Below are 12992 nucleotides of genomic sequence, written 5' to 3'. Positions count from 1 at the left end.
GTGGCGGGCGGAGACGCTTGTGGTGGTGGAGTGGAGGTGGTAGTGGAGGCGATGGTGGTGACTTTTGGAATCTTCTTTATTTGGTTGTGTGTGGTACGCCGCTACGTGTACGGTGGGATTTATAACTTTTAGTTGGATTTTCATCATTTTTGGAGTTGTGTCTTTTGGATTCTTTCAAATGGCATCTTAAATTCTTAATTCTTGAAGAGCTCATTTTCAATATTTGTCACTCGCTTATTTTTTTAGTTAAAAAACTCTTTTGTGACTAAATAATAAATATTCCAAATCTAAATTTTATTTATTATTATTGTTATTATTTTAATAATCTATCTACATCTATCTATAATCTAAAATATATAAGTGGAAATGGAGAGGTAAAATTCTTAAAAATAACCATATGATATTTATGAATTGATCAAATTATTTATAATGTAATTTAATTTGATTGGTTATATTTATTTTACTTTTAAATCTAAATTTTATTAGCTAAAAAATAAAATACAAAATTAGATTGCATATTAAGTATAATATTTATTACATCTCAAAAAAATAAATATAATATTTATTAAATATCTGGTAAGAATATAATATAAAAAAATGGAGTTGATTTATTATTAATGTTTAATTATATTATATATTTGAGAATTACTTTATTTTTGCATGATCTTTGAGAATTTATTTTCGAAACCACATTATTTCTCTCTCTTTTAAAATATGTTGATGGAGTGTTTCTTTTACAGTAAGCACCACCGATTTCTCTTCTAGGTATTGCACGCTGGAAATAATCATGTGTGTAACGTTTTGGGAGAAAATTGAGAAGTCAGAGTTTGGGTTTCAAGCAACAAAAATGGACTTGACAGATGAATTGGACATAAAAAAGCCCAAATAACCAAATTTTCAGGAGTTGAGTACTTTAGAGTTTAGAACGCATGGCCCATTTTGAAGTCTCCCAAGAAAACAACGAAATGGATAAAATTGTCTACGCAACTGCTTTTTAGATTTTCGTTTTTCTGTTTTCAAAATTCTGCTTTTGTTACAGTTGATAACACAATTTTTCTTTTCCATTTTATTCTTGAGTACTGTTGGCCTATAGAGAGGGGCAGAGGCAACCCTCTGTGTCAATTTTGATATTCAAATTCGAAACTTTAATTAAATGGCAAAGAATCCCGATTATTTTATCTCAATCATTGCTCGTGAAAGTTCTGTTTTTATTTTGTTTTATTGTTCTAACTTTTGAATGTCAATTTTCTTTATTTGCAAAATAAGTTTTTGGTCAATTTTTTCTTCAAAATTGCTAATGCTTTTTCATTGATTTAGCGGAAACTGTGGAAAAATCTACTGTTATTGTTATCTGGCTTTGGATTGACTAGAGTGCTGAGGCCAGTGTTTGCCTCTCTTTTGTGCAAGGGGCAAGCCGCTAGAGTTCAACTTATAAATATAATCCCACATCGAAAACAAGAGAAGAGTTAGATGTAGACAGCGTCAATAAAATGAAACTTGAAACACTGCACAATTCATACCTTTCTCGGCCTTTTGGCTAAGATCAAGTGTAGTATCTGTTCTTATCAGTTTGATATCTGATACGTGGGCCAATGGCCCACATGATATTAAATGAATTTTTCAGAGGGGAGGGCCCATAACGGTAGCTTGCTACTGGGTCTCTCATGCGTCGCCCAAGCGTTGCACTATAGCATGGGCCTGGCGCACCCTACCAATGTTAGTTCGATCTTTTCTTTCATCTTTCAATGAGCCATATTGCAAATGGTTTCTTTTACTAATTTTAATTGATAATTAATGAATTACATTTTTATTATTAATTACTTCAATTTATTCCCTGTTTTTATAATTTCAATATCCTATTAATTTTTCTTTCCTAATCTACCCTTAATGTTCTATTCATCATAATATAATTATCCATCTTCTATTTAATAGAGCCAATGGTGGGGTGGAGAAATAAAAAATATATATTTTTAAATTAATCAATTAATTTCATTTGATTGGAGGGCAAAATATACATTGTATAAACTAATTTTTGTAAAATTTAGATTAATTGCATTATTTAATTTATGTGGAAATTTATTTTGAAATGGACAGAGTAATTAATGAATTGCATTTATTACAAAGAAATTTGTTAATACTCAAATCTCCCTTGAAATATTATTCGTATTAGTTTGGACAAAAAGAAAATAGACGAGTAATGAAAATATGAACTCAATTTATTTTTTCTTTAATAAAAACCATCAGCCTGTTCCATATTTCTATTTTACAAAAAAAATATATATATACATGAGGATATATTAATAAAGAAAGCTAAACAAAATTTTAAGCCTCAAGTCTAATTTCTACACTTTACTTAGGTTTAATCATATAACAATTATATATTTTATATTAATTAGGAAAATTGTAGAAACAATGTACAGTGTTTTTTTATATTAATGTGAATTTATTTATAAATATATTTGTATAACTCACTCGACGCCAATCTAATTAACCCAACTCCAATTATTTATAAATTAAAATATTTTTATTTTAGTATTATGGAGAATATTCCAACCTCCATCAATTGTTAGGTTAAAGAAATATAAATGGCATATAATTTAGTTAGGTTGTATAAGATAAATATCATGAAAAAATAATACTCAGTGGAGCAAATATCGAAGTGCAAAAAAAATCTCATAATTACTCAACAGACTAAAAATGCAGTGTGGAAAAGAAGAATGATCACACCTTTCAATTGTCACGTGATCGATTTTTGTCAAATTGTGCCAATATTACTCAATCCCCAAGTTTACATACATAATATATTTCCTCACACTATTAAACATCACAACTTGAAAACAAAAAAGAACAAAATTTTGATTTCGCCGAATCACACAACCTCAACTGCTGTATAATGCATATTGGGCAGCATCTCTAGCAAATCCACAGTTAGCATAGAAGCCTTTGGCTTTGGAACCCTGCCGGAATATCCCATTGAGATGGCCGGCATAGATGTTCTCCTTTCACAACTACTTAACCACTTTGCCTGCATGTATCTTTGTTTTCTCCATGGCCCTAAGTGCATTTTCTTTTCTTTCATGCATTTCTTAGCAGCCAAACATATTATCTTAATTACATTGTTTAATCTTTCAACTTTTCCGACGAATACCTCCGGTAACCGCCGGACTAGTTTATTGTATTCTTCGCTTGCTTTTGCCATCTCGAACTCAGCCCGAAAATTCAATTCAATTATCACCCTTACTTCTCCCTTTTTAGAACTCGAATTGTCTATTACATCTAAAAACGTATGTTCTCCTGCACATTATATGTAGAAGATAATCTTGTTAATTTCAAGAACTAATATTTTTAAAAAAAAAAAAAAAAATTTAGATTTAAAGATGGTGATTTCAAATTTGTTCTTTACCTGATGGAATATCTGGAGAGCTTCTCCACTTAGACTTGCAAATAGCACTATTGTAACCCGCATTTCGGAGGCGGCTGGAGACCTCCGACATCAAACAATTCCGGCAACCGCCTGCCATTGGTCTACCACAACCACAGATTGTTCCTGCCATTTGAATTTCTTTTATTGCTTCTTTGGTGATATTTCTAATACCTGATTCCAAGGAGCTAGTTCTACATAAGGTAGCCTGTTCGCATAGGAACAAAAATAAATCAATACTTTCCTGCATTAACAATTTAACAGACAACTAAACATGTAAAGATAGATTTAAAAAATTAATTACTTGTAAGAGCTGATGTTGATTTTCCCAAAAGTTCTTGTCTTCTCCAACATTCCCGTTCTCTCTTTCTTCATCTTCTTCGTCTACTTCCTCAATTTCGCGGCAATCCTGATCACTGCCAGGACTTGACTGGAATGATTCTTCACTTTCTTCAAGAAACCCAAAAACCATATCGGAGAAACTCGACGGAGCTTGATCGTGAAAATCAAGTTCACGACCATTGCCTAGAAAATTCGGTTGATGAATCGAAACTCTAAATCTTGCAGTTGGCATTGTTTTACTCTAATTGTTTATTCAGTTTCTATCGATCAAAACCGAAAAAGTAGTAATGAACACAGATCAGGGACAGCTCGTTTATATACGTAGATTTGGACTAAGTGCGACCCAAAACCATACAGTGGACCATCGAACCGCCGCGCGCATGTGGGTTCCTTCTCTTGCTTACATGGCTTTTTTTAATTGCGCCAAGTAAATCGTACAGCAGGGATCCACGTCAGTTTGGTTCAATAATTTTGATCTAGAGACCAATATGGATATGCTCGAATATTCATATACATATATATTTTTTTTCCTTCTCCATGTGTTTGCGTAATTTATTTTATATAGAAACTAAATTAAAAAATTTTGTAAAATAAAAACAAATTGTGAAAGTGACGTTTTATCCTAATCTTATGACTCAGGTAGGGCCATGGCCTTGTAGCGATGTGATTGAGTGTAAATCTGGATGCCACGTGGTGTCACTAAAGTCGTCGATGAGAAGGTTTATCCGGAAATGTGGGGTCTACTTGCCTGCCACCTAACACAAATCATCTCTTGTAATCATATGCTATGTGCATTGTCAGATTTTTGGTTTATTTATCGCCAAAAGAATATTAAAAAAAGCATGTTGGGAAAACGCGGCGTCTTGCCACTGGTTTTGCTTATTATCCCGTAGAAGACAAGATTCCCTTGGTGAATTTTCTGGATCTTATATTAGAGACAAGACTGAGGGTATTTTGGTCATTCCAAAAAGGCAATAATTTTGTGCCCTAGTCACTTTGAGGATTGGATAGTAAAATAATTGAGCAATTTTTTGACCATGAGACTAATGCTATGTTCGGGAAGGGATAGAGGAAAATAAGAGAAGAGCGTTACTGTTATTTTTTTGGACGATCTCTTCAAATCGGAGAAAATATTACTATTTACGAAAGTTACGAAAATAACCTACATTACCCATAAAAATTTATAATAATGCCTAATCCATACATATATAATAAATAAAAATATAAATTTCCAATAATATCATTTTTTTTTCCCTCTTCTATTAGGGCCTTTCAAATAAAGCAAATTGATTTTATTTTCTTTCTTCTCTTTAAATTGGTAACTCAATAACCATTAGAACTGACATAATTTCTAATACCATTTGGATCAGATACGTTAAGGGTATTTTTGTATTTTTGATTATAAGGTTGCTTATGTATATTTTTCACCCACTTTCACTTCTGCCCATTTTCCATCCTCCCAAACATACCCTTAAAAGACCACATAAAAATATTTTGAGCTTTTTTTTTTTTTTTTTTGAATTATAAAATATTTTGAGTTTAAATGCATTAATTGTTGGTTTTTTTAAACTCTATTTTGTACAAATTATCACATATGGTCGTATACTCTAGGAGTTTCTAGAGATGATTTTTTTAGGTAAGTCTTCAGGATTAAAAAACTCAAAATAATAAGAATAATTATAATTTTTTGTCCATATTAATTTAACAATATAGCTCACTGTTATAATCTTATCATGTAGCTTAAAATAATTGAAAAATCCTACACTAAATAATAATAATATAAAGATTAAAGTGCATGGTCCAAATTAATTAACATAAAAGAACATTATAATATATAATGCCACGACAATGGAATTGATGCCATCAGTATATTATATCGCAAAGTGGTGCTTTTGATGCTTTCACCATACTTTCTGTCTTTGCCAATTAATTTAATTATTATCGTCGTTCTTATCACCCAAAAAATCTTTCATTATATCCCCTAACCTCATCTAATTTTTTCATCTTACAATGATATAATTAATTTAAAATCAAGATTAGCTAAGGACTTGTTTTGTCTCAAGTAACATGTTCAAGACAACAACTTGATCTTCATCCGTAAAATATTAATCTGTAACGTAATTCGAACCGGTCATGAGGATGCAATTGATTCCTTTTTCTAAGAAAAGAAGGATATAATTCCGTTGCACGAAGCAATGTTTTAATTACTTCCTTTATTCGTAACTATAAATTGTTTTAAAGTAGTTATTTTAAGAATATCAAAGAGTAATTAGTAATGTATTTTTAATTCTACCATTATTTGTATTAAATGCAATAATTATTTCTATAATTTTTAAAAATATATAATTTAATTTAATGAACATTTTATTATAATTTAACAGAATTAATTATGTGTTTAATCACTACGAAACAATCTTAAACGATTTATATTTGTGAATATAAAAGCAAATTAAATTAATAAAATAAAAAATAACCGTTTGTTTTGAAAGGAGAGGAAGGAAAATAATAGAGAAAATGCCGAGTAATTGCAAATTTTCTTTCCATAGCTATTTTCTATCATTTTTATTTATTTGGAAAGACAAAAATTTTAGAGGAAAGAAAATATCATTTCACTCAAATGCTCTAGTATTAAGACAAAAAAAAAATAAATTTATTAACTAATTTAACATATTTAGATAATTTAATAAAAATAGAAAAAATTAAAAACATATATAAATAATTCATTAATTTCTTTCTCTTTTTTAAATTAAAAAAAAAACAATTTCCTTACATATTTTCTATGTAGTTATTTTTCTTCCTTAAAAACAATTCCCATCCAAGGATTAATTATAATTAAGTTGCCATCTCGTGGAGTGCACTGTTGGCATCAAGAAGCCAATAGAGAAGATAAGATTGAATGTCGTGTCGATCAGAAAATGTTGCCATTAAGAAAAAACAAAAGTTGAAAGTCGTATATTTCATGATCTTGTGGTGTATGAGAATTGAGAAGGCAGAAGAAGTTAATTAATTGGATAAATGAGCAGCTGGATTTCGACCCAATCTTAGGTTCTGCTTATCTTTGTGCACGTGCCTTGTCTGTAATGTAAATCTTACATACGTAACGCAAGTCCAATGTACATGATATATGAAGCAAATAACTCAAGAACAGAAAATTGAAATCCATAAACTTTTTTTTAACAACTATTTATTTTTTTATATAGTTTCTAGAGTTATCATAAAGGTTTATTTAATTTAGTTATTCGTTAAAAGATGCAGAATTCGTTCTTACTTGTATTTTTTTATTATTTATTTTGAAATATAAAAAGAAAAAGAAGAACGGTGCATTATTTGACGTATGAATGGTACTGATGTCAGTTGATTATTTACGGTGCCAGGTGCCAACTAAGTAGTAGCCCCCTCTCCTCTCTCAGTCTCTCTCATTCATGTGGAACAAGAAGACGAAGGTGGAATATTCGGGACTGATGGTCCATGTTCTGTTTTGTATCCTTCCTTCTTGGGCGTCGGAAGCTACAACTCATCCCAAAAAAAAAAAAAAAAAAAGCAAAATGGCCCAAAATCATCAAATCGAGTTTCAATTGGGCCGCACTTTTAGTTTTGGGCTCAATTGGTCTTGGACAAAAAAACAAAACTAGAAAACTAAAATTACAGCCACGAACTTCAAATCTTCAGTCTGACACACTCCGTTCGTATAATAATAACTAACTAACTAACTACCAACAGTGAAATGTAACTGATCTACTGAGCACTAGTTGTAGAACAGGACAAAGCCAAAATGATTTTTATGTCATGATCATTTTGATGGAAAGTTTACAGACAAAAATTAGCTGTTCTCATAAAGTAATTGAATTGTATCAGCATCTAAAATTCATCCTTCATATATCACAATGTGGTATGTTACGCACATAGCTAGTATACAAACAAACCATAAGCTTTTCCTTTTCCAAAAAAAAAAAAAATCTTGTCCACTATACATCATCCAACAAAACAAATATGAATCACCCATGTATGAGAAAAGAAAAAAATAAGAAGTTGCAGTCCATGGTTAACATCAAAAGCTACATCGCCATCCTTTATCTGAATTTATGTGCTCTTTGATCTCATTTGTCCCAACATCTGCATCTTCATCCTCGGTATTGTTTCACTCCAAACATCTGCTAAAACCAGTGCATCAAAGTTGGGATAAAACCGAGAACATGATACAACTCATTACTAAGTGATGTAGAAAAAGTTGCAGATATATCACCTACCCTCCACTATGCTATTGGTCCAAGAGAGAGACATGGATGAAGACCCAGATTGCTTAATTTCATCAAATGTAGGGTGTGATGAAAAGCCCAATTTTTGAGAGTAATTTGACCACAAATCCTTAGACTTCATACGTTCTAGCAAATATGCGTCCATGTCCTCACTTTCAGCCTCGTTAGACTCATTTTTCCCTTCCAAAATCTTCACTACTTGCCTCATTGTTGGTCTAGCGCTCGCATCAGGATATGTGCACAACAAGCCTAAATGAAGTACTCTCTCCATTTCTTCCTCGTCGCACTCTCCTCTCGCCTTTAGTCTTGGATCTAAAACACTGAGTAATTGCTCTTGCATCATTGATTGCCATACCAATTCTACTAATGGAGGTTTTCCTTCCTCTATAGGCCTCCTCCCACACATGACTTCTAAAATCAAGACTCCAAAACCGAACACATCAGTTTGTGCTGATGCTCTACCACTGCGAACCACTTCAGGAGCTAAATACCCCACCGTTCCAACAACCCTTGTGGTGCTAGCCACTTGACCATGGTTATGCATCCTGGCTAACCCAAAATCACCTAACCTTCCATTCATCTCCTTGTCAAGTAACACATTGCTAGCCTTAATGTCTCTATGTAGGACTTTAACCTCCCATCCTTCATGCAAATACAATACTCCTGAAGCAACGTCTTTCAAAATTCTAATTCTTTCTTCACAACTTAACATTTTAGTCTCATCACAATCAAATATCCTCTTATCTAAACTTCCATTTTCCATATAATCATATACTAACATGAAGCTTCCTTTTTCTCTTTTGCACCAACCTCTCAATCCAACCAAGTTCCTATGCTTCAGTCTTCCAATACTAGAAATTTCAGCCAAAAATTCTCTCATCCCATCATTTCCATGTGAAATTCGCTTCACTGCCACCTCAGCACCTCCTGTTAATACACCCTTAAAGACTTTGCCATTTCCTCCAATTCCAATAACATTTTCTTCACTAAATCCATTAGTTGCTGCCTCAATTTCCTGATATGTAATTCTATGTGGCCAATATTCCAACTCCCACTCCTCCATGTCTGCTCTCGCCCTTGCCTTTCTTCGTTGCCTCCTAATAAATAACAAAGTAATCAAGGCAATGGACACAATAACAACAAAACCTCCAGCTGTGGCCCCTGCAATGAACCCTTTTGACCTGAAAAATGAACCCTTTGGAAGAACAAAAGATGGCAACCCAACTGTGATTAACCTTTCACTTAATGAAAAATTTGAATTACTAAAGCTCCAAGCCAAAATCTTGTGACTCTGAACAAGTCTTCCAGTGGAAGCTGTAAACCCAATATACATCTCTTCCTCAAAAACTTCAGAAAGATCAAGAGAAGCATTTAACAAAGGCTTTTTAGGCCTTTTAGTGCCTAAAGGAGCCATCGTAACATTAATCAAAGAATCTGCATAATCAATCCAAACTTGGTAATTTTTACCATTATTTAGCTTCAATTTCTTGAATGACTTGCTATCGTTGCCGCCGCCGCTGCTGCTAATTTCATCGTCAGGCCAATACCCTGCATCTTCTGCAAATTTTGATGTAAGGGAATTTACATCTATACCCACATGGTTATCGTTTATATCATTGAATTCTTGATTAGAAAATACATCGAACTCGATCCCCAATACATGGTTGCTAGATTGCCCATCATTTGTTCGATTAAAAAGCCCTAAATTTTGTGATGCTGTTGTACCATCTATGCCTGTACGTGGGACAAAAATGAAAACCAGACCATGTCCTGGAAGGATATTCTCGTAAGGAGCCATAGCAAAAATAAAAGAAGTTGAAAATGGGTATACATGAGAAGAATTGGGAGCTTTTGTGGGTACTTTTGATGGGTATAAAGCACGACCAATTGCGAAAGTTGTGCTGTTAGTAAGAGAAAGAATACGAGATTCAATGGCGGCATTGCCGTAAAGAAGCAAACTTGAGGAATTGAAGCCATTGAAGACAAAATCAATAGCTGATACAGATTGACAGTATAGGATCAAAGAAAGCAAAATCAACAAAAAAGGAGGCTTTTGGTGCTTCTTCATTGCTAGCAGCAAAGTAAAAGCAGAAACAAAAGCAGCCTCTGTTTCTTAGGTAGATAGATATGGTTTGAATGGAAGGAAGAGGGACAAAGTAAAGAAGTTTGTAGAGAAAGATCAAGTTAGCTGACACATTTACAGCATGTCAGCAACTTTTTTGAATTTTCATGGTCAAACATTTGCAATCTTTAGAAACGGATTTGAATTTGGACATTGGTTTCGTCTCAATATTACAAAGATGAAAGATGTACGGTGGGATACTTGTATTTGTACGGAGTATAGATTAATCCAAATATAATTCTTTTATGTGCATGTTTTTATTTCCTTCGTTTCAGATAAATTTTGGATTAAGCACAAAGATTTTTGGATCTCTTCAGCAAAAGGAAGTACTAATTTCTTCTCTCTACATTGGTTATTATTATTATTATTATTATTTCTCTCTCAATACAAACATGTACTATCTTATATTAGTTTATTGGGATATAATGGTGACGCCCATGCAACTTGCAAGGACAGATTGATAAGTTTGTGCAAAAGAAAACCCGACAAGGGAGTAGTTGATCGAGTTTCAATGAAGGTTCGAGCTTACATGGCGTTCGTCCGACATGAAAATATCTAAAATCTAAAGCAAGATGAGAAAAGGTCAATGGAAACGACAAGAAGAAAGGAACAGTTGGTTTGACACCATTCCTTTGCGCAAAAGTAAACGGCCGGCTAAATATTTCTTTTGCCTTCTGTACAGTGTACATTACGGACATTTGCATTCACTGGATTTCACAATCACGGTGTGGGGATTTGTTCACTGTGATTCTGAAAAAGTTTTTAATTTGAGCACCAATACAAAAACTTCAATCCTAATTAAGACATTATTAAATGTAAGATTAACAATTCTTAATACATACTTATTTTCATGATTAATTAATTAATTATTTTATTGTCTGTATTAGATCTATTATGTGTGCTTTAAGAAAAACTAGAACCCAGATTAATTAGTGATGGTATCATAAAACCAATAATGCTGTTCGTTGGTGCTAAATTTTCATTTCTCATTACAAGTTGTTAGAATTATAATTGTTACTTTTCTTTCTCTGTTAATTGAAGTGCTCATAACCTAATAATAGTAGGCAGGGAAGCACCAAATGATGATTAATACCTATAGAAAAAATGAAAATTCATATCCCAGACTTTCGCTTTTCATCTTTTTAAAAATAATAAAAAAAAATTATTTATGAGAAGTTGAAATGGAATGAAAACATCCTAGTTGACTAGTGTGACAGCGATCTATTTATTTACTTTTTTTATAAATACCAAAAATTAAAAATTTTAAATTTAAGCTTTTTTTTTTATTTTCAATTATCATCGGCTTAACTAATTTGAATTTGCGCTGTACAAGCTCACAAAGATAGTAAATTACTTCTTCCGGAGTATTTAAAAGAAAAAGTTTAAACTGAAGACTTTTAATTAAGTGGAAAGGTAAATTTGAGTTATTTAATAATTACGGTGAGAGTTTTCATTTATACAGTGAAAAATAAATAAATTTATAAAATTATCCTGAAAATAAATTCATACCTATTAAATAAAATAATTAACCTCAGCAGGTCAGTTATCAATCTGACCACTAGCAAACTGGCTATGACAGTGATCTGATTTTGTTCATAGAGATGAAATCTGCTTGAATTGATGGAAAATTGTGGTTCGAGACGTTTGACTAAGCAAAATTTCAATCCATATATTATTGAGTTCAACTTTAAACTTTTCAGCAATCATACGATATAATATACATTGAATTTAAGTTCTCAAGATCCTAAATTAAAAAATATATATATATATTTCATAAGGGATTAATATTTTATATCTTCTGTTATAATACGAGTTATGTTAGTTTTATTATTGAAAATAATTTAATCAAATTCTTTTCGTTTATAATTATTTATTATGCTTGAAATTTTGATATCATTAATTGATCTATACCTTTTCTTAAAAAAATATCTATATGAGACCATATTCAGGCTGCTAATAGCAAATGTTAGAAAAAAAAAAAAAAAGTTGCAAATGAGTGTCATTAGTCTTTTCTAATGATGATATAATGTGGAAAGTTAGAAATATACGAAAGGCAGCCGCCTGTCTTGTCTCTTTGATTATGCCCTAGTACACTTTCTTCTTTTTTTTTTTATTTTATTTTATTTTTTTTTAATAAATAAATAAGTAAACAAAGAGTTTCACACGCAATTCTTAAAAACCATACAATTTTGATTTGAAATGATATAACAAAAAACTAATTAATCATACAATTAAATTCAAATGAAATCGATAAGTATAGGAAACTTCCTAAATTGGTCAAAATGAAAGAATTTTCAATTTTTTCGTCAGCTTTTGTAGATTTCTGTCTTCTTCTATTCACAGTCAGATGGGGAAATGTCAACCTTTTTACTGTTTTGCCTCATTTTTAATTCACCAATTTGTCAATAACTGACAACTCTCTTTAATATTAATTCCTGCCATAATACATAAATTAAATAAGCAAAATTCAAACAAAGTTTCCTGCGTTCACACGAAATAATAAAAATATAGAACTAAATAGCTATAAACTTTCAAACAAGACATTCACAACAAGTTGTGTTAGGTAGAATTAATGTGTTTGATTGTGTAACACTTTTATAAGAAAAGGAAAAAAAAAAATGATTCTTGAATAAAATAAACGAACAAAAGCACATCACAGAATATTTGTTTCTCTGTCTATTCATAATTATTAGCTTCTCACAGAAAAGCTGAAATCGAATATGATTAGTATAATACGTACTTTCATGATCAAAATCAAATCTTTTTCGTAACCCTATAAACCTTAATGCATTGAGCATTAGACTGCCAACCAAAGATGAAAGTTACTGATTCTGGCTGACAAATCCAAAGT

The 12992-nt window shown here is 31.6% G+C and overlaps 2 protein-coding genes and 1 non-coding gene across 4 annotated transcripts; 1 reads left to right on the top strand and 2 right to left on the bottom strand.

The window, feature by feature from the left end:
- The first annotated feature begins 1516 nt into the window (after positions 1–1516).
- On the top strand, positions 1517–1712 carry LOC119369796 (U2 spliceosomal RNA). The gene has a single exon (XR_005177338.1). It is a non-coding gene; the product is annotated as a U2 spliceosomal RNA (small nuclear RNA).
- A 1037-nt stretch (positions 1713–2749) lies between these two features.
- LOC105649549 (uncharacterized) lies at positions 2750–4083 on the bottom strand. The gene is made up of 3 exons (XM_012236221.4): positions 3726–4083; positions 3404–3629; positions 2750–3294 (listed from the first exon to the last, which is right to left on the bottom strand). Exons 1-3 carry the CDS (start codon positions 3993–3995, stop codon positions 2870–2872), a joined length of 921 nt encoding a protein of 306 aa, XP_012091611.1. The 5' UTR covers positions 3996–4083; the 3' UTR covers positions 2750–2869.
- A 3505-nt stretch (positions 4084–7588) lies between these two features.
- Positions 7589–10472, bottom strand: LOC105649548 (Concanavalin A-like lectin protein kinase family protein). Of its 2 annotated transcripts, XM_012236220.4 has the most exons (2): positions 8011–10472; positions 7589–7914 (listed from the first exon to the last, which is right to left on the bottom strand). In XM_012236220.4, exons 1-2 carry the CDS (start codon positions 10085–10087, stop codon positions 7844–7846), a joined length of 2148 nt encoding a protein of 715 aa, XP_012091610.1. In that variant the 5' UTR covers positions 10088–10472; the 3' UTR covers positions 7589–7843. The 2 variants fall into 2 exon arrangements, with proteins under 2 accessions (XP_012091610.1, XP_089572407.1); XM_089716281.1 differs by having other exon boundaries at positions 7589–10471.
- Between the last annotated feature and the right edge of the window lie 2520 nt (positions 10473–12992).

The sequence above is a fragment of the Jatropha curcas genome, chromosome 11 (genome assembly GCF_041381405.1).
Source record: "Jatropha curcas cultivar XTBG-Jc1 chromosome 11, XTBG_Jcur_1.0, whole genome shotgun sequence".
Classification (NCBI taxonomy): domain Eukaryota; kingdom Viridiplantae; phylum Streptophyta; class Magnoliopsida; order Malpighiales; family Euphorbiaceae; genus Jatropha; species Jatropha curcas.
Note: the sequence above shows the minus strand (reverse complement) of the source record. Positions and strands in the feature narration are given on the sequence as shown.